Below are 21771 nucleotides of genomic sequence, written 5' to 3' on the forward strand. Positions count from 1 at the left end.
AAGCATTAAGCTTTTTTTAATCCTAAGCATTGTTATTTAATATCAATAGCTTGCTTGGGACAAAAACAGGGTGTATTTTTGGTAACAGAGGAACATCAGCGGCCGGAGAGTTTAAAATAGATGTCATATGATACCAATAATAGTGAATGTAACTTAGGAGGCCTGTGAAGTTATACAAAGGGCAAAACAAAATGGAAGGCAGTACGATACTCTATGCTTTCAATAACATTTATTTTGCAATCTTTGCTTTGTTTTGTTTCAAGCTCTTAATCAAAATATCTTTGGCTTTACTGACCCATTTCTATATTGTGAAAGGGAACAGGAAAGAGGCTGCAAGGATAGCAGAAGAGATCTATGGAATAGCCCCAGGTAAAATTGTAGAGATAAATGTTTAAAAAACCTAACTGATCTAAAAAATAAATAAATCACTGAAATTGTCAAAAATTGGTACTCATGACTGCATTGTAATCAAGCTGGGTGGAAATATAAATATGTGTATAATTTTGTTAATACAAGCATAAGCTAGAAGGAATATGTCTAGGATGAAGAATTAAAGATTCGCAGGGAAAACCAATGTGCTTCAATATAAGGTAATATTTACTTTTGTTATAGGAAATAAGGTTTTCTTTTTATTGTTGTTATCATTTTAAAAGCCAGAATTCTGCAATGCTGCTATTTAAACTATTTCGGTATTTATTTAATGCAGTCTTATTGTGGGTCTGTTGCATCATTATGCATACAACAATGCAAAAGATTTAGAATATGCCTTTTCTTAAATATAGACACTTGCTGGGAGAGTGAAATGTCTGCTTGAACAGCAGTTGCACGTGGCTTGGCTCGCTTTTATTGGAGGGATGAAACTGGATTGTTCCTGCTTTCTCTGCCAAGCAGGGTGGCAAGTTTACAACTTTACTATATGTGAATGAATCACAAAATGTTAGGCTTGGGTCGCTGGCCAGATGTGTTGACTTTATGTCCTTCTGGGTTCATCTCAGTCCTGGCTACTTATGATTCATCCATGGCAATAAAACGATGGAGAATGCAGGGAAGGGATAGGGGGTTTTAACATCATTTAGCAAAAATCTTCAATTATCTCCGGCTTATTTCCTAGGCATTCTCATAGCCTTGCAAATACAAACAGTTGTGTATAGTACTAATTTTAATCTGCAGTGTCAAACATGAACAGGAGAAAAAAACTGCTTTTAAATACACAGTTGCAACAATGTGGCTTTTCAAATATCAGTCATGGAGACAAAATGCTCTGTAAATGATCCAATTATAATATTTATTAGGTATAATTTATTTGCGTCTAGGCTACATAAGTTGTCAATGAGCTGTCCCGTCGGAGTCAGTAAATCTGTCAGAAGCAGTAATGGTTATGAATGATATTATTAATCTCTCTACATTTTATGGCCTGCAGTTCCCACTTACCTCTGCAATTCTATAAGGTAGCATATGTTTATTTTCAAACACATCAGTTTCCCTCACTGAAGGCTTTAAAAAATAAAATAAAAACAATTCAGATGGTTAGCTTTGGGCACATGAAAAGGTGTTGGTTATCTACGCTCTTTTTCTCTGCCACGTTGCCTTTTACCAGTCTGTCAAACTCAGTATCGTTTTTCAAAACACCACCTGACCACCAACTCTGACCTTGATTAGATTACTTACACACCGCTACCGCTAAGCTTTAAAGTAATGCTGTCCAGCGCTGTTGCATTTACCCTCAGAGCTTCATGAAAAATACCGTTTCCGGGATGCCTTCAGTACCTGGAGCCTTAAGAGGTGTACCATATGGGAATTACATTTGTCATATGTTTCAAGGAGGTATGTTCTAGATTGCTTAGAAAACTATAGCTCTCTTTGTGCAAATACATTAGGCAGCTGCATGTAGAAAGCTTGTACTTAAAAGACGGACACGTACAGATATTTATAGCCTGGGCCCGTTCTTGTTTTCATGGTTATATTTAACCCTCACATTTCGCGCTATTCTGTATGTTAATGCATCTCTTGTTTGCAGCATTGCAGGTAAGGCAATATTTGCTCCCTTGAGCTTCATGGCTTAAGAGTACAAAGAGAGCCAAACCCCAGTTACGGAAAATGGAAGGTGATATCAATTAATCACAAAACTGGCATGGCTCTGCTTAATGTAACTGGAGCCCCTGCTCCAACTGCTATATATACAATAAAAATTACATGGATTTACTGTGTGCACCTATTTATTCAGAAGTAAGCCACACTGTGCTCAGTGGGATTTGACTGCTAGATACGCATGCAGGGCCATCTTTAGCATATGCGCCCCTGGGGTGCAAAGATCCACCCAGAGCCCCCTTTTTAGGGGGGTGAACTCAAAGTTGTTGACTTTTTTTGGGGGGGGGGGATTGCTCACCTGTAACAACGGCACAGCAGAAAAAAACTGCTTTTGTTTGATGCTATGGAGTAACAGAGCAACGGAGGAGGGGTGGGGACTTCCGCTCCATTGCTTTTCACAGCCACCGATTGAGAAGTAAACATTTGGCACCCCTTGTGCCCCCAGGTAAAGACGGCCCTGTATGCATGCACGAGATCACAACAGAAGTATGGTTGTTCTCTCTCTTTCTTCTTTCTTATTGACTCCAAATGGGGCATGAAGGAACAGAAGTCTGGCCACCAGTTTCTGATTGATGAGTATTGCAAAGTGTTTCAAAGGGCTCTCTACTGGGGTCTTGCAATAGGTTTTGCAAGACATGACAATTGACTGGTGGTCAGGGTTGTGCAGAGTGCTTTGAAAAGTGCTTTTTGTGCAGCCCACATGGCTTGATTTCATTATGTTGTTAGGCAATCGACAGTCGGGTAGCCTCACCTACTTGTTAAATTTGGCTTGCGGAAGGTGGGGGAGATAACGGCCTAAAGCTCAGTTCAGACACTGTTCTTTGCCCCATGTTAAAGCAAAATTATTTGCATTGGGCCACTAATGGTGGCGAGTGGAGGAACACATATGTGATGATATCAGAGCATGGTCGACATCTTCTTCTTCCTCTTCCTCTTCATCATAATCTATATACTACCTATCTAAGGTTTCTGGGCAGAAAATGATCCTGCATGTTATAGCAAAGGAGAGAACTTGAGGATGCCATTTTCCCTCAAGAAATGCCCAGATAACATTCCTCTATAAAAAAGGGCATAATTGTATTTACACCTCTGTAAATTTCTTATTTTAGGCTCATGGGCAGACAGATCTCCCCTTCACGAAGCCGCCTTTCAAGGGCGCCTTCTCTCGTTGAAAACCCTGATAGCACAGGTAAGAAATACTGATATACTTCCCTGATTTTACAATGCAATCCTACATGTCAACTGAGAAGTAAGCAGCAATGAGACTTGCCCTTAGGTTAAGTCAGTATAGGATTGCACCCCAAACATTCTACAATGGTACCTCGGGTTACAGATGCTTCAGGTTACAGACTATGCTAACCCAGAAATAGTACCTCGGGTTAAGAACTTTGCTTCAGGATGAGAACAGAAATCGCGCGGCAGTGCGAGGCCCCATTAGCTAAAGTGGTGCTTCAGGTTAAGAACAGTTTCAGGTTAAGAACGGACCTCCGGAACAACTTAAGTATGTAACCAGAGGTACCACTGTATTCACAACAAAGCATACAGACGACACAAATGAATTCAGTGTTGAGTGTGCAAATTCAAAATTAAACTGAGCAGAGCTTGCAAAGATTGCATGAAAGGGAATAAACTTAGGGCCAATTCACACAATGACTGCAGGTTGCCCAGGGTGTTTTCACCAAGATTTAGAAACAAAAATCCACCTCCTTTTCCAGATCTGTTTATTGTAGAGGTGAAAGTGTCAATCTTTTGGAAGGACACAAGAGAGGGATAAGTTCTGGACTGCAGCCTGAAGTATTGGTGTAGCAGAAGTCCAAAACCATGAATTCTTTAGAAGCAGCTGCGTTCATAGTTCTTTTTCTCCCAGTGCAGTTTTTCTTCACAAACTTTGCTCATGCTCACACCAGTTCAGCATCCATAAGGAGACAATGGGTGATTTATTAATCAATTTATTACCAGATTCTCTCCTTACCTGTCTTCACACTGATTCACCACAAAATTCTGTTTCCAGGGGAACTGAACACATCAATTAGTTCATATTATGGAGAAGGCTATGTAATGTTGCTATGTTAAGAGTTTTTAAAAAATATTTTTAAAATTGCATTTTTATTTCACTTTTCCTTGAAGTAATGCAGAGTGGTATACATGTTCCCTCTATTTTATTCTCACAAGAGCCCCATGAAGTAGGTAAGTAGCACGCCGATATTTTATACCTCTTGCATCCAATCTCTCTTCAGTTAGAGAAACTGGATTGCTTAAACTATGCTTGTTCTGGGAGAACTCTTGTAGATTTCATTTTGCCAAACCACAAATCTAACCACTGGAAAAGGGTGTATTATTTCAAGCCAATATTAAATCTTTGTAGCTATACATTATTATTTTTTTTGCAAGTGCTTATCCATACCTTTTGTTCTCAACTGTAGGGGTTCAACGTGAACATTGTTACAATAGACCATGTTTCTGCTCTTCACGAGGCTTGCTTGGGTGGCCATGTTGCTTGTGCAAAAGTGTTACTGGAACATGGTGCACGGGTGAGTAATACCACGACTTCCTGCAGGGGTTAAACGAGGCTTTATTTTACCAGGGTCAAAGACCCAGTTTGGCACACCCTCCACGCGCATTTGTGTATGCACACAGAGGCTGGGAGCTTCAGTGATTGCCCCTCTGGAGGCTTCACCCAGGGCAAAAAAACCTGGCTAGCCTCCTGTAGCTACACCTCTGCTTTCTTGTACAGTGGTACATCGGGTTACAGATGCTTCAGGTTACAGATGCTTCAGGTTACACTCTCCGCTAACCCAGAAATAGTACCTCGGGTTAAGAACTTTGCTTCAGGATGAGAACAGAAATCGCACGGCAGTAGTGCGGCGGCAGCAGGAGGCCCCATTAGCTAAAGTGGTGCTTCAGGTTAAGAACAGTTTCAGGTTAAGAACGGACCTCCAGAACGAATTAAGTATGAGAGATGCTGCTTCAAAATGGGATCTAACAGGGGAACTGTGTGCATTTTGTATTATTGGAAATGTCCGAGAAGATAATCAGAATGGAAGAGTTAAAAGTAGGCACAAATACCATAAAAAGAAATCACTAACAAGAAGTGCTTGACTCTCTAACAGCATCCACCCACACCCTCAGTCTTGTCTTTGTTCTGTGTTGCAGGTGAATGCAGTCACTTTAGATGGGATCACACCTCTGTTTAATGCTTGCCGTTGTGGCAGTGCCCCTAGCGTCGATATGCTGCTTGAATTTGGTGCCCGGCCGCAACTGGAGAATCATTTTGCTTCCCCCATTCATGAAGCTGTCAAGAGAGGTAACAGTAGTGGTTTGGGACCATTTTAACTAGATACAAGAATGTCAGATTCTCTACAGAGCTTGTCGGTCCCAAATGAGATTCCAATTGACTGCCTAACAAGGTGGGTCCAGCCTATTCCCTCTGCCCTCCCAGTTCCGGGCCACTGTTGATGAGCAGAGCAGGTAGAAAGCCATGAACAGTTACCAGAGGCATTAAGCTTCATTGGTGATGCTGGGAGACTCAGGATCCCTGGAAGCTGCCTCACCAACCTCAGTCTTCAACCAGCCCAGGAGAGGATCCTGCCTGTCAGCTTCCTCATCTTCCACCTAAGTCACAGTGTTAAGCATTGTAGAACTCAGCAAGGAAGAGGATGGGGACAAAACCTTTCTAAATAAGTAAATAGAAATAAGGTGCATGTGGAATTTGGGCAGGAAATTGGTGGGCAAACAGTGATTGTGTGACAAAGAAATACAATACATAAACAAAGGGAAGGGAAGCAGCTGGAGGAGATTTTGAGTAGAAAAATGGCTTTGGGGGAAGGGTTAAGCACATAGCTGTCAACATTCCCTTTTTTTTTTGCTGGAAATTCAATTATTCCAGCGCCATTTCTCACTTCTTCCTGCTGCTATCCCGGATTGTTAGATATCCCGTAGACTGTCCCAGGGACAGGTGAGGCTGCTGATCCCTTATTTTCAAATCTGAAAGTTGACAGCTATGGTTAAGCAGTCCATCCCACATCATTCCTCAGAGGCAGGATTCAGGTCAATGGGGTTTAGGAATGTCTAGTTATGGAGCATTTAGAGGGTTTCTAGGCCACTTGCTGCCCTATAGTTCAACAAGGGTTTCTCCTCTCTGTGTTTACATAGGCCACAGGGAGTGTATGGAAATTCTTTTAGCCAATGGTGTTGATGTGGACCAAGAAAACCCACAGCATGGAACAGTACTGTATGTGGCCTGCGTGAATCAAAGGACAGACTGTGTCAAGAAACTTTTAGAACTAGGTACTCTGGCGTGTGTTGGGTTTTCTTGGATGGGGTTGGTGGGCTGCTGCATTCCTAAACATCCCAACACTCTATCAGGAACCCACTCCATCGCAAGATGGAGCAAGGCTTTCAGGGCAGCTGTTCCTGTTCTGTGGAACAGCACCTCTGTTGAGATACGGCAGCTGTCTGCTATTTGTAATTTCCAGAAACCACTGAAGACATTTTTGTTTCAACAAGCTTATCCAGCTCGGTGTAAAGGTGTTTATTTTGTATTGTTTTTAAACCCATCTTATTTCCCCTCCTATTAAAACAAAATGTTTTAGTTGTTTTTACTGTATCTTTGTAAATAGCGTTGAAACTCAAAAAAAAAAAAAAAACTTCAGATGGCTGACAGGGAGATATATATGCAAGTCTGGAACATTCTGTGCGGACCTTGGCCTGTTATCACCTCTAGTTCCTAAGCTTCCACTTCCTAGAAGCAAGCAGAACATGTAGCTCGGCCAAGTCTCTAATACAGATGCTGAGGGAAGTTTGTTGTCGTGCTACATCTCCGAGCCTAGGGAGACTGCAAGAAATCAACTGCCCTGGTGCCTGGGAGGGACAGGCATCAGTGGGATGCTCCCTCATCTCCCTAAATAATATTTATTACTCCAAACCTTGAGAATTGTCCTTGCCTGAAGGAAAATGAGGACTGGTCAGTATACCCCACTTTTGGAGGCTGGAGCTAGTCTTGGTTCCAGGGGCTAAGATGTTGTTGTTGATGATGATGATGATGTTATGCCATTTTTGCAAGTAATTTTCCCCAACAGAATGCATTTTGGTATGTTATTTCCATTAATAAATTGCATTTCTATGCACATTTTACCCTAGTAAATGCATTTTGTGCACATTGCTTGTCTGGAGAACTGCACAGCAAAATTCAAAGAAGTCTGAATTTCAAAGGATAGTTGCGTTTCACAAATTGTTTCAGAAAGTGAGTTAAGTAAGTTTGCCTTTAAATGCAGACTCCATCCCTACTTCTCTTATCTGTTCCTCAGACAAACCTAGCTGCTGACATAGAAATAGTTTTTAAAGAAGAAATTTATTCCAGCATTAAGAAAAAGTATTAAAGGAGGAAATAAAAATTCACATTGCTATCTTCTTGTCTTCTTTCCATGTAATGCTAACTAGTTTGTTTTCATTTCCATACATTCTCTCCAAGGAGCTAGTGTCAACCTGGGTAAGGGACTGGACACACCACTTCATGCAGCTGCTAGAAAATCCAGTGCAGAAATTGTCAACTTGTTAACAGACTATGGGGCCAGCTTGAAATGTAAAAATTCTGAATTAAAATGTGCTCTTGATCTTGCTGCACCTAATAGCTCTGTTGAACGGGCACTGTTGCTTCGGGAAGGTAATGGCTTAGACATTTGTCACCGTCATGCTTCTTGCAAATTGTCAGGTCTTATTGTTGTACACAGAGGTTCTTAGGGGTTAATTGGTTACAGGGATGTCCTTGAATGACTTTAAGAGAATTTGAGCCAATTAGATCATGGCTATATAAATGAAATATATGGAGATGGGGAAAGGAAGTGATCTGCTTTGCCTGTGCATAAAAATCTGGGAAATCCTATGCCTGTAACATTTCAGAACTTTGGGGGCTCTCATTAAATTGTAAAGCAAAAATGGAAATGGGAAGCCACCAGACAAGAGTGTAGCATTTTTTTCTATATACAGAATAGTGAAAATTTTATTAAATTACTTTGGTTTAACTAAAGCCCAGGTTAAGTATTATTGTGCTTCAAAAATTATTTAGTGAGATAAACATATAGTGTAATCTAGGTTCCCAAATTATTCCAATGGAAGCTAAAATCTAAATTTGAATTGATGGTGCTTTTTCTATCTAGCTGTTTACCTGGATTTGCCTACCCTTGATTCACAGTCTCCTTATATACTAGATTTCTGCCCACTGATATATGCTGTACTTATCTCCGAGTTGACATTATTGAATTCATACTACTGTTTTTTTCTCTCTCTTCCTCCAGGCCCTCCTAGGCTGGCCCAACTGTGCCGATTGTGTATCCGAAAATGCTTGGGCCGATCATGCCTTTATTTAGTCCACAAACTACACTTACCTGAACGACTTGAAGATTTTCTTTTGTTCCGATAACCTTACAGTTCTTTGTAGGCTAACAGAACCAACGAAAAAGATTGTTTACTCTTAATATAATAAAAACCAGGGTGAAAATTAACAAAGGCACATGGCGTTTAAAACCATAATATAGGAAGCTTGAAAAGAGCATCTGTGCATTATTTTCTGTGCAAAGCTTGTTCTGGAGGTTGAAAGTTTGCTTTTCAAATGTTTAGCCAAAATGAAGCAGTTTCTATGTAATCACAGCAAAATGGGCTCTAGAGTTCTTCTCATACCTTCCTCATGGATTATTGTACCTCTTTGTATTAGTGCTACTTTGTACTACATCCACAGCACATCCATATTCTTACATTTTAACTGGTATAGATGTTCAGTAAGTCCATTAAATGTTTTTCATTTTAATTAAACACACCTAAACTTACTTGCAAGTTACTTTGTTCTTTGATAAGCAGAGAATATAATTCAATTGCCATATCCTTTTTTAAGGCCATTAAAATTCAGAATAGGATTAGCCAACACCTAGAAGATGAAAATACACCTGGTATAACAACAAGGTCATACTTTCTCATCTGCTTTAAAAGAGGAGGAAAAGGATCCATTAATGTTGGCGTTATCACGGGCACATACAGTATGAAGCAGAACAAATGGATTCACGGGAAATGGTTGATTGCTTAGTTTCTGAAAAGATAAATGACGCTGAATCAGTAACATCTAGTCCATTATAGAAAACAGTTATCTTTCTGCCTGTGAAAATTACCTGTAATTTTTGCCATTAAAAGCTAACTCTACTTAAATGCACACAGGAGGACTCTCTGGGACTAGGTGAACGTTTTGAATCTTGGTGGATCTATTTCAGAAACGGTTTTGCTAGGGTTGACATACTCCAAAAAGTAGAAACCAGGACTCCTAAGTTGTTGGGCATTTTTTAGACAAACCCCTAAGTTTGAGGGTTGTGTGTGTGCTGTTCTTTATTTTTACAAAAACACAAATAAAAATGTGATTTTTCAATTAACTTGCTTAAGAACCAGGACAAAGCGTCACCTTTCGGCGATTCCCTCTGGATGTCAATTCCGTCTTTGAAATCCCAGACATATGGCTGCCCTAGTTTTTCTCTCTCTTCCACAAAACCAGTTCGTTTTGTCAAATATTAAACTTTTTGCCAGTTCACGTTCACTATTCTCTATGATACTTGAGTGCCAAACAAACTCACTATTATTTAGACAAGGTGCACAATAATGCAGGTTTACTGCTGCATTGCTCAGAGCCAGTTATGTGACAAGGTGACTTGTCTGAGACATAAGAAAATGCGAAAGACCCATCTAGTCTAGCATCCTGTTTTCACAGTGGATAAACAGATGCCTGTGGGAAATATGCAAGTGTCCTGGAGCAGTAGGTTCCGTTCCATTTCCCCAGCCACTCGGGGCGGCTTCCAATCGAATATTAAAAACAATACAGCATCAGACATTAAAAACTTCCCTAAACAGGGCTGCCTTCAGTTGTCTTTTAAAAGCAAAATAGTTGTTTATTGCCTTGACATCTGATGGGAGGGCGTTCCGCAGGGTGGGTGCCACTACTGAGAAGGCCCTCTGCCTGGTTCCCTGTAACCTCACATCTCGCAGTGAGGGAACCGCCAGAAGGCCCTCAACGCTGGACCTCAGTGTCAAAACAATAAGCAGGATGCTGTAGGGGGAAATTGAAGTAAGTGCTGTGCTTGCAAGCACCCTATGGGTATCTGGTTGGCCACTGTGAGAATATGATGCTGGACAAGACAGGCCTTGGGTCTGATTCAGCAGAGCATCTCTTATGTTCTTAGCTGCCAGAAATGGCAAGAAATCTTCAGAGAAGAAAAGAGCCAAATAGCCAGGGCTGAGTTTCTGAATGTTTCCAGTGGCAGGCCTTGAGCCTGGAATACATGAAGTGCTTCTAAATATGTGTATAGCAGCTTTCTAATATTATCTCTCCTATCCCCAAACATTTGTCAGTAAGCTGGATATGTGACCATTTACCAAGCGGTAGCACAGTGTGCATGTTTAGTAAGCCTGTCTTATCCTGCCAGGTTAAGGGGTCATCTGTAACGTCCTATAAAATGCCTGATACAGACCACTGAACAGCACATTGTCACTTTAAAAACAAACAACAAACAAACCTAGTCTTTAATAGAATAACCTTTTTTAATTAAAAAAATCAGTATTTATATTTTCTATAACTTAAATTATTCAGACTAGCACACATTAAAAATTGTCACTGAACAACACCAAACTAGTCTAAAGGTTTTCCTATTAAGCAACAGTCAATATCTCTCTGTCTAAAGTTTTCAAAAGGGTTGGGTGTGTTCCACTGTTTGACATTTTTGAAACAATTTCTAAATGTTTTGACAGCTTTATTTATAGAGCTACAGTACCTGTATCTTACACACTTATTGGAAGAAACCCAAAGTTGGGATTTGGTATGCATACAGATGACTAAAAGAATTTGAAAACAGGGAACTGTTTTACCAGAAATGTGTATCGACTGGTGCTGCAAAATGCATAATGAATTCATGAGTCTTAAGAGGCTTTGGACATCAAATCTGAGGTTCTTAGGCAAAAGGAAGCAAAGGTATGAGAAGCATCTGAAAGCCCAGCTCCTTCCAACAGCCGGTGTCTCTGCCAGCTCTAGAACTGTGAGGGAGGGAAGACTTGCAGGATCATGTGGTTGCTAAATTAAAGGCCTTGCTTCTCCCGGACCCACCCTAGTCAGCCATGCCCAGCAGGTAGGCCCCTTCAGAGAAGACTTCTATCTCAAGAAATCCCCTGGCATCTTACCTACTCCTGCTAGATCCCTCATGCACGTCTTTTCAACATGCTAGCAGCAACAAGACTGGGAAGAGCAAAGAAAGGAAACATGAAGAATATTGCTCCCAAGTGCCTGGCGTGATCTCCTTCCTGCCTTCTTTCCCTGCCCCTTCCCTGCCTCCTTGGAGCTGGAAAGGAAGTTTCTGGGGGACCTAGTGTGAGGAGGTAGGATCCCATGAGCTTTCTTAAGATCTGAAGCCTTTATCTTCCGGCTTCCATTTTGACCCCTTTCAAAGGTGAGCTACCATCCCACCACAGGCTTGAGACCACCCATTCCATTAGTGTGTTATCTAGTCATGACCTTGCTTTTTCAAAAGTGGGGTTTCTGCACGTGTTACTTTCTTATGTAATATCAACCTGAAAGGAAGTCGTCCCCCCCCCGCCCGACTATGACTAATTTATTCATTGGTTTATGATCCATAGTAAAGGCCGTTTGGTCAAGAACTGAATTTCAGGTTGAAGTCCTTTCCTGGCACCCTGTCTACGAATGAGTAAGCATCTTATGCTGAGCTTAGTCCAAAATGCTGGGACATGTTTACATTTGGGTGCTCTTAATTTTTATTTAGGGGGTGCCACGACCTTGACACTGGGTGGCATCCCTCACTAAATCCCATTTGAGTGCGTATGTGTATATTTATTTACAAATGGTGCTTTAAATGGTTTGTGTTAAAACAATGGCGTTTGGTGAAACTTCCTGAAAACAAGATTGAAACAGCTCAAATAAAACAGAGTGGTGTACAAAACAAAGAATGAAAAAGTTACAAGAATCTGAATCAATGAACACTTGGGGCCAACCACTGGTGTTTAAGAGGAGTTTAGAATATATTACTGTCTCTGCCTCGTGAATTGCGCAAGGGAGGGCACCGGTCTGGTGTCGGTGCTGTCCCTGAGAAGACTCTGTCCCACATTGTCACCAAATGATGATCTGCTGGTTTGGGTCAAGGTGTTGCTTTGGGGTCCCTGCACTATAAAGGCCCCTCCCTCCACATACCTGTAATCCTCTTCACATGTTCTGTGCAAGTATACTAAGTAGAAATGGAAGGAGGAAGGGGATCGCAATTGCAAACCTTCCCCTGACACATACATGCTCAGTTGAATGTAGGGAGTGGCACTAAAAGAAACCATCACATTGCCCAATTATGTGGCCAGAGCCGACACTCATGTTTTAGATCCTTCAACTGGAAAGCTGTAGGTTGCTGGGGCAAGGATTTCCTGCCATAATGAATGTGGCATGGTATGTATCTATTATATATACATACATATCGTGAGGCTAAAGACTGGTATTTTAGTAGTACAATTGGGACCTGCAACAGAATACAGTGGTACCTCGGGTTACATAAGCTTTGGGTTACAGACTCCACTAACCCAGAAATAGTGCTTCAGGTTAAGAACTTTGCTTCAGGATGAGAACAGAAATCGTGCTCCGGTGGCGCGGCAGCAGCAGGAGGCCCCATTAGCTAAAGTGGTGCTTCAGGTTAAGAACAGTTTCAGGTTAAGAACAGACCTCTGGAATGAATTAAGTACTTAACCCGAGGTACCACTGTAGTGTAGTGTGGAATGTTCCTGTCCATTATTCCAGTCAGTCAGCCATGCGTGTACCCAGGATACTCCATTACCCTCCTCATCCATTTTACCACCATTCTGACAGCTGGTTTGCATTCCATGACAACTGAGCAGGCTCATTAGTCTGGTTTTTGACTCCCCTACTTTTCAGGGTTACCTCCCCAGATATTTTCTCTTTCTACAAACTTAAGGGCTCCACCAGGCGGTTGATAGTTTCATCTAGTGTATGAGTGGTCCATTTTGCATACATAAGTGCTGGCACTTTACACTTGCATATCAGAATCAGAAGGAATGATGTTCAGAAGCAAAACCTGAATTGTGGAAAATCGCAGCTGCCTTTGATTTGCCGTTTTTTATAGTGAAAAACAGGCACTGTTGAAAAGACTGGATAGCTTTACCTTGAGCATAATGAAAGCAGACATAATGCAACTGTTCCTACATTGCTCTGCCAATTCTCATCATTCAATCCTGATGTATAGCCCCTTCTCCCACTTTAAGTTTACTGTCAGTTATGTGAAATGCGGTCAAAGACCAGACTGTCAGACACATCAATGTGTAGGATTACGGCTGATGTTTCACTCTGGAGGCTAAGAGCTATTCTAACAAATGGAATAATGGCATGAGCTACCTATGCTACTCAGTCCGTTCACATTTTCCTAAAAGAGATGTTGTGATAGGCTGTACTTAGTTCCTAAATGAGAAGAGCACTGAGTCACGATTTCTGAAGCCCTTCCAGGTGTGTGGAAGCTTGAACGGGAAATATATTCTTAAATATTTCAGAGTTGTGGGTTGGGGATAAATACTATTATTTGTATAAATTATTTAACGTACTTTAAAATTTAATTAAATTAAGGGATGTGGGTGGCGTGTGGTCTAAACCACAGAGCCCCTAGGGCTTGCTGATCGGAAAGTAGGTGGTTCGAATCCCCACGATGGAGTGAGCTTCCGTTGCTCCGCCCCAGCTCCTACCAACCTAGCAGTTTGAAAGCACACCAGTGCAAGTAGATAAATAGGTACCACTGTAGCAGGAAGGTAAACGACGTTTCTGTGTGCTCTGGCTTCCGTCATGGTGTTCCATTGAGCCAGTAGCAGTTTAGTCATGCTGGCCATATGACCCAGAAAGCTGTTTGTGGACAAACGCCGACTCCCTCAGCCTGAAAGCGAGATGAGCGCCGCACGTCATAGTCGCCTTTGACTGGACTTAACCGTCCAGGGGTCCTTTACCTTTTTACCTTAGTTTTAAATTAACAGATGATGCTACAGTGTGTTTGAATAACTAATTCTTTTATTGAATTCTACCTTTTAATTGTCTCATTATTTATCCACAACACAAAGCGCTGGTTTGTTTTTTTTAATCATGGTTTCTTCAACACACTAGGAACCATTCCACAAATGAGGAAACAAACCACAACTTATTTCACTGCCTGCCCCCCTAGGGTACTGATTGGCCCATTTGAAATTAGAAGTTTGGTGGGTAATTCCCCCCCCCCTTGTCCAGCCGTGGCTATTACTGACATCAGCCAGCCCCACAGGTGATCCTCACCCCACCCACCCCAGCTCTCCGCCAACCCCAATCTGAATCACCGCTGCCCACATAGGGTAAGTGGTTTTCTCTGTACTTTAATAATAGTAGTAATAATAATTACAAACTGCCAAAAGAAGAACACAGGATCCTCATACATTGCAGTCACTGCTGTCTTATAATATGCCAGTCTTCTTCTTTTTCCCTTGCTCAGTGAGCCTTAGACCAGGCTCATGAGTGGTCGTTGCTCCTCTCTGTTTTCATTTAATTATAGTTGGGGAGTTGCCAGCCATTTTTCCTTGAAGGGCCACTAAGTTAATAAGTTTCTATTCAGGTTAAAAAAAAATGCAAACTACCAAGTGTAATATTAAGTCTCTAAACAGAAACGGATAGACGGGGGGTGGGGTGGGGGTGAATAGAACAGTTATTCTAACTGGCGTGTTGGTCTGAATGGGGTTTTGCTTTGTTTACCCTTCATCATGTGTCTTCTTGAGTTCATCTGCGGTCAAGTTATTAAAATGAAATAAAGAAGCTCTGCCTAACACTGTGCTTTTTCATGCCATAGGGAGTATAAAGGAGCAGTTGGAAACAGCTCTCCAAACATGTGGTTTTAATATTCTTGTGGTATGTGGTGCAAAAACTTCTGTGCAGAAGGGATTCAGCTTGCCATTTCTGCGTGTAGTCATGCTCTTTTTGAATGTCTGTGATGGTATGTCTAAAAACAAATTAATTTGTGCCTTGTGATAAAGGCATTGCAGACAGCGCTAACCCCTCGTCTCTTTCTCTTTTTTCTCTGTTATAAATCCCCTGAAGGCACAGTTTGCTGAGCTAGTAAAACTGGCTCTTTCTGTCTTGTTTTTTTGGCAACTGAAAAGTTCCTTTCTTATAAAAACAGAAGGCAAACTCGCTGATTGGACATGGTCCTAGAAAGGATATGACATCAGCCACATCCCTCACTTTGTTCTCTGTGCCCGAAATCTTCATGTACTTTTTAACCCAGTCAATGAAGAGGTGTTCTGTTAAGCTGGAGTGCCCAGGTATTTGGGTTCCTGTAAACTTGATGCTAGCACTGAAGCCTTGGTCTTCTGCAAAATGTTCTTCACTTGCATACACACTGCTTAATAAATGACTCATAGAACTTGGGATTTTTTTTAACAGGCGAGATGGAATTTGAACTCTTATGAGCTCAGCTGTGAAGTGAAATCACAGTAGCCAGACTGTCCAGTGTCGCAATGGATGTGAAAGGGGCAAATGCGAACGCTTGCATATCCCAGAGATCAGAAAGCCAGTCTCATCCAACATACCTACCTAATCTACTGATGGGAGGTAAGTAATAATGCTGTTTTTACAAAAGGGAAGGGAAGAGATTGTTTCAAAGTGGAGGTGGAAGGATCATAGCTGCACGATGAGAGTTAATGTACAGAATTATGTCTTTAGAACATTTCTATACCATCTTTCAGAATAGTTTAGCAATGCAAATAAAAAACAATAAACTGCAGCAAAAAGCAAATGTAAATGTGAAAAGCACCACAGTGCTTAAAATAACAGAGTGATCTATGTAACAAGCATTTTAAAAGCATATGGGAGGTAGTCAAAAAGCCTAGATGAATGGAAAAGTTAAGGCGTTATCAGTCTAACTTGTGACTTGTTTTGAACCATTGCCACCAGATGTGAGCAAGTATACAATAAGTTAAGATAACTGGCAAACCGCTTTCACTAGCATTTCTTTTTTAATATAGAACATTTGGCATTTGTGATAAAGAATAGTTCTTTCGCAGTTAGATGAATCGGTGATTTGCTTTTGTTGTTGATTTAAAAACGGATTTAATGATACAGCACGTGAGCTGAACATGCTGCTACTATGAATGAGTGTGTATTTATGCTTAGAAGTATGCGGGTTGAAGATCCATATAGACATTTGCTTTATAAACATTCCTGTTTTACCAGATCTATTTTTATTAAGATACAGTGGTGCCCCGCAAGACGAAATTAATTCGTTCCGCGAGTCTGTTCGTCTAGCGGTTTTTTCGTCTTGCGAAGCAACCCTATTAGCGGCTTAGCGGATTAGCGCTATTAGCGGTTTAGCAGCTATTAGCGGCTATTAAAGGCTTAAGGGATTAGCGGATTAGCTGCTAAAAGGCTATTAGCGGTTTAGCAGCTTAGAAAAAGGGGGTGGGGAGCGAAAAAAAATCTCAAAACTCGCAAGACATTTTCGTCTTGCGAAGCAAGCCCATAGGGAAATTCGTCCTGCGAAGCGCATTGAAAAACGGAAAACCCTTTCGTCTAGCAGGTTTTCCGTCTTGCAAGGCATTCGTCTTGCGGGGCACCACTGTATATATATTATAATATTGTAACTGTCAGGAGTAGCTGACGTGGTGGAGCAGTGCCATGTCACTGCCTTCCCAAGGGAAGTGTTGTTGCTGCTACTACTTACTGGGACAATGTGAGGCTAGGGTAGGTAGAAGTGAGGTTGAGACTGTACAGGTGTATACGGGAGGCGTTGCTGGATTTGTTCTACCAGAGTGACTCTGCAACCCTGGCTTCACCAACCGTTCCACCTGTGTCCCAACCCCATCCTGGTAAACAGAAGTGACACTATGTGCATATAGAGTAGGGCCCACCTGCACTATAGATTTAAAGCAAGTACAGTGGTACCTTGGTTGTTGAATGGCTTGGCTCCTGAACAAATCTGCTCCCGAACGCCGCAAACCCAGAAGTGAGTGTTCCTGTTTGTGAACGTTTTTTGGAAGCTGAATGTCCGACATGGAAGCTCCTGCAGCCAATCGGAAGCCGCGCCTTGGTTTTCGAACTGTTCTGGGAGTCGAACGGACTTCCGGAACGGATTACGTTTGACAACCAAGGTACCACTGTAGTGGCTTCCCCCGAAGAATCCTGGGAACTATAGTTTGTTTAGAGAGTCGTTATGAGACCCACCTCCAAATTCTCCTAACAGAACTACAATTCCCAGAGTTTTCCGCGACCAGGAATTGACTGTTAAGCCAATCTGAGAACTGTGGATCTATGATGGGAATTGGGGTCTCCTAACAACGCTCAGCACACTTAACAAATTAAACTTTGCAGGATTCTTTGAGGGAAGCCATGGCTGTTTCAAGCAGAATGATCCTGCTTCAAATATATAGTGTAGATGGGGGCCTACTTCTGTTACCCTCAATATTCAGTTTAGTGGAGGAACGAGATCCACATTGCTTATTTGATCTCCAAGTGCCATAGCAATATACATTTTTTTCCTTTTAATTCATCTGTCATTATTTTAAGTCTGTTCTCTGAGACTTAATTTAGATATAACTTTTATTTATTACATTTGTACCCTGTCTACAAGCTCAGTTTTATTTTTTTAAAATCTAGTCATGTGAGGTAGAACAGGATGAGAAGACTGGGTACTTTGCCAAATGCCAACTAAGGAATTTAATGGCCAAGGGCAACGCTGTGCATTACAGTCAGTGCAGGAGACACTGGTGTTAACATCAGCATTTCACGCAGCAAATATGCAAATTGCGGCTAGGCATGTACATGTCTCTTTAAACAACCACATGCATGTGTATGGGAAATGAGGATTCCTGGATGCACATACACAATGGCTTGTGGCATCTGCAGTACATGCATTTTTTGCAGGGAAGTCCAGTGTAACCAGGGTGTTTTCCTGGAGCAAATGTAACAGGGGAGCTTCCCTGAGTGAGGATTGGAACCTGGCTATCTCACATCTTAAGGCAAACAGTTTGGCTGCTGTACCACACTGCCTGTTATGTTTACGGGGGACTGGTGTACAAATTGCAGCGGCAATCATGTTTTCCACAGTTGCACCAGAAATCCTAGAGGGAATCATAAAATGGCGTGGGAGGGTCAGAACAGCATGTGGGGGTGGCGAGGACAAGATCGTTCTGTCTGGCAGGCAGCAGTGCATCGATGGAACATTCATGCAACATTCAACTCCACCCAGTATATTCATTTCACATATTTGATCAACGAATTCAGAAAATCATACATTGCAGCCTTCTCCTGCAGGTGGAGAATTACAAGCCTGAATGCTCCCCACTCTAAAAACAACCCATCCTTGTCCACGAAAAACTAGCATATCAAAGAGAAGAGTTATGGCCAGGCTTTCTCTCTGATGTAGAAGCTTTCTTTATGCAGGAAGTTTATGGCATAGGGAAACATTTAAACATTCAGAATCCCACCCTACATTCTGAAATGGAAAATGTGACGCCTCCTCATACTGAGTGGGACCATTGGTCCATAGAACTCAGTACTCCACGGGTGAGGAACCTGTTGCCTTCCAGATGTTGCTGAACTACAGCTTCCATCATCCCTGGCCATTGGCTGTGCTGGCTGGGGCTGATGGGAGCTGGAGTCCAATGATATCTGGAGGGTCACAGTCTACTCTAACTAGCAGGATGTTTTCTGAGCGCCTGGAAGAGGCCTGTCCCATCACTTGGCACTTGCACATTTAGCTGACATTGAATTTGGGACCTTGCAAGGCATGATGTGATCTACCACTTAGCTACGGTCTTCCTTGGGTACATTCTCACGAGGGTTCTATTACATGATGTTCTGCAGATACCGATTGGATCATAGCTGGCTGTAACCTTGGAAAATCCTTCACGGCAGACAAGTAATTCTGTTTGCATTTTCCTTTTAGTTTCCCTGTTGATCTGATGGGGGAGGTGGTGATTTTTACATGGATAAGACACAGAGACATTGGTGCTGAGTTCAGGATAACATATTATTTTTCAGGATGTTAAAAACAAACTGCTGACGTAGCTACTTAAGAAGAGGTGCCCAGGGCTTACAAAATTTAATCAACTTATTCAACTGTGATATGCAAGTGACAGCAGCAAAATGGGAAGAAGTGTCCCCCAAATTAAGCAAGTTCAGCTCCCATTTAGAAAATAAAAGTTTTGTTTCAATGATTTTGTCTGAGCTAGTGTTACCACTGTGGTCTCATGGTTGTCATTATTACATAGTCAAACGTTATTGAAACCTTTGAACAGTTGTACTCCAAGCACAGAATTTATGCTGTCCTGATTCTGATCAGTTGCGCAATACTGTTGATTTTATCATCTACCTTGTATAGGTAATGCAACAAGTGAGCTGTATCCTCACTAGAGGCAATCTACTTCTCTTTGAGGATAGGGCAGAGGATGGTGGCCTGGACCTACCGCAATGCATCAAAAATAGACCGCCAGCAAGTCCGACACCCATAGCATGTAATAACATAGTCCTCTGGTAACTGGCACCAGGTGATACCACCCAGGTGGCTAGATATATATACTCTAAGGACCACGTCAGTGGATCATCCTGTAGGTATTATATTCTAATGTTAAACCATTCATAATTTTAAAAATAACTTTTCATATGATGTTTTTCATGTCTGTGGCTAAAAGCTGGAAATTAAGACTTAGGTATGGGCCAGTAGATCAATTCATCTAAATTCCCCTCACTAATGTGTCACAGATTAAGGCACATCACAATGAAATGGTGTAGTTCAAATGTGTAGAGTGCTACAGTGCAACCCTATGCATGTCCAATAGAGTTTACTCCCAGGTAAGTGTGTAGAGAATTGCAACTTTACTCTTGGAATGTTGGGATTTTGGTTCAGATTCCCCATGAACACCACTGATTACTTCGAACCAGTCACTGGCTGTGTTTACACATAATGCTAAACCATACTTTGTTCAACAAACCATGAGTCATGTCACAAACAAGTGAACAAGCAAGCCATGCCTTCTTTTCTCCAAATTTTGGCTTGTTTTCCAGCTACTCTTGTCTTGTGCTGTTTTAGCTTTACAAGTGTCAGGGGTGAGGAGAACAGACTCACCATGGTTCAGCAAGGCTGTTGGGTTCAGACATGACACCAAACCATAGTAAAAACAAGGCAGAGTTCATAAGTCAACAACCAGTTATGGGTTTTTTTTGGCGGAAAACAAACTGTTATTATTTTACCGGGATGGGTTTGGACATTCAAACAAACCACAGTTAGGGTAAACAAGTCATGGCTTAATATTGTATGTGAACCAGGACACTTTGCCTCAGTCTAACCTCAGAGGTTGTTGCAATGATATAAGCATAAATGTGATTGGCCTGGAAGAGTTCTTGTCAATGAGAATGAGCAGAACTGAAAGAAAAGTATGAGGGCATGGATGAGATAAAAAAATGGAAAGGAGTAAAAAATAGTTAAGGAACAAGTTATTGAGAGGGTATTTTGATACCTTTTCAGGTTTCACTGTTTTGCTGAGCTGTGTTTCCAGTGAGCCATTATTGAAGATTTATGTTTGTTTAGCAGTTTGGTTAATGATCTGTGACAAAACAGAAGAAGGAGTCTCCTCTCACAGATAGGTACTGCAACATCTTTATTATCAAATTGAGCGGAAAACCATATATTGCCAGCAGCTGGACCTTCTCTCGTGATGACATTCTGAATGGTATATCAGTCTCTAAATCATTCCAGAATGTACCAATTGCTGCTGCTGCTGTTATTAAACAATCAAAGTGCATGCTGTCCTTATTCTGTGGAGTTTACCAGCTAAAATCTGAACCAGGAGAAATAACAGAGGAAGGGAAGTAAAAACAGTATAGGCAGGCACACCTGGCATAATCTGTTGCTCTGCCTACTGGGTAATGCAAACAAGGAGCGTATATCAAGGTAGTATATATATGGATACTAGCCAAGCATCATCATTGAAGAGGAAAAGAAAGGAAAAGACATGCCAATGGATGTGTTTTGAAACTGACTTTTTATCTGTTTCTCTAGCATGCAACAGTTTGGTCTTCCCTCGAAGTTCATTGCCTTGAGTTCAGGTTGACAGGTCGGGTAATAAAACACAATTGCTTTTGCTCACTGAAGCAAGGATGAAGTAATCACATTTAAACACATGGATATCGCTTAACCTTTAAGACTCCTTTTAGACAGTGCCGGATTTACTGAGCTACTTTCCCCAAACCAAGAGTAGATAACTTCATTTAATCACATTCTTAAGCCTTGTTTCCCCTCTTAATGCAGATTTTGTTTCTGACTGGTCTCCTTTGCACGATGCTTCCATTCATGGGCGGCTGCTTGCTCTGAAGAAACTCATCCATCAGGTACCGCACCATTAGGGAGATAAACATTGAGTTTGCCTTGCTCATTAAGCCTCTTGTTGAAGGCACACTCCATTTTATGCAGTAAGGTAGCAAAGGTTTGACATATGTGTTGACCTGAAGGAGAACTAAAATGTAATGTTTTCAGAAAATGGTAGTCTTGTGAGCTATTCAAAACAAAAACAAAAACAAAGCACCCCAAGAGTTGAGAGTTGGAAAGGGAAGAGTTCCTTTCAGTTGTTCTTTGTAGGAAGAATGGTGATTATCCA

The 21771-nt window shown here is 41.5% G+C and overlaps 2 protein-coding genes and 1 long non-coding RNA gene across 11 annotated transcripts in view; 2 read left to right on the forward strand and 1 right to left on the reverse strand.

Moving 5' to 3' along the window:
- ASB11 (ankyrin repeat and SOCS box containing 11) lies at nucleotides 1–8909 on the forward strand. 2 transcript variants are annotated; one of them, XM_083438972.1, is made up of 7 exons: nucleotides 1–369; nucleotides 3198–3277; nucleotides 4512–4619; nucleotides 5242–5392; nucleotides 6241–6375; nucleotides 7559–7750; nucleotides 8382–8909. In XM_083438972.1, the coding sequence occupies exons 1-7, from the start codon at nucleotides 192–194 to the stop codon at nucleotides 8504–8506; spliced, it is 969 nt and encodes a 322-aa protein (XP_083295098.1). In that variant the 5' UTR covers nucleotides 1–191; the 3' UTR covers nucleotides 8507–8909. The 2 variants fall into 2 exon arrangements, with proteins under 2 accessions (XP_083295098.1, XP_083295099.1); XM_083438973.1 differs by lacking the exon at nucleotides 1–369 and adding an exon at nucleotides 1580–1824.
- On the reverse strand, nucleotides 7729–17174 carry LOC310676810. 5 transcript variants are annotated; one of them, XR_014510760.1, is made up of 5 exons: nucleotides 11293–11430; nucleotides 9116–9166; nucleotides 8911–9007; nucleotides 8472–8525; nucleotides 7729–7860 (listed from the first exon to the last, which is right to left on the reverse strand). It is a non-coding gene; the product is annotated as an uncharacterized lncRNA (long non-coding RNA). The 5 variants fall into 5 exon arrangements; XR_014510759.1 differs by lacking the exons at nucleotides 8911–9007; nucleotides 11293–11430 and adding an exon at nucleotides 17063–17174 and having other exon boundaries at nucleotides 9050–9166; XR_014510761.1 differs by lacking the exon at nucleotides 8911–9007 and having other exon boundaries at nucleotides 9050–9166.
- Nucleotides 11225–21771, forward strand: part of ASB9 (ankyrin repeat and SOCS box containing 9) — a 19775-nt gene continuing 9228 nt past the window's right edge. The window contains exons 1-3 of one of the 4 annotated variants that reach the window (XM_083438975.1): nucleotides 11225–11487; nucleotides 15566–15733; nucleotides 21426–21505. In XM_083438975.1, coding sequence (XP_083295101.1) covers nucleotides 15640–15733; nucleotides 21426–21505 — 174 coding nt within the window. In that variant the 5' untranslated portion in view covers nucleotides 11225–11487; nucleotides 15566–15639. Of the gene's footprint in view, nucleotides 11488–15251; nucleotides 15445–15565; nucleotides 15734–21425; nucleotides 21506–21771 lie in introns of those variants that run through there. The other 3 variants (XM_083438977.1, XM_083438974.1, XM_083438976.1) reach the window with 3 other exon arrangements.

This window comes from Podarcis tiliguerta (genome assembly GCF_965153285.1).
Source record: "Podarcis tiliguerta genome assembly, chromosome: 4".
NCBI lineage: Eukaryota > Metazoa > Chordata > Lepidosauria > Squamata > Lacertidae > Podarcis > Podarcis tiliguerta.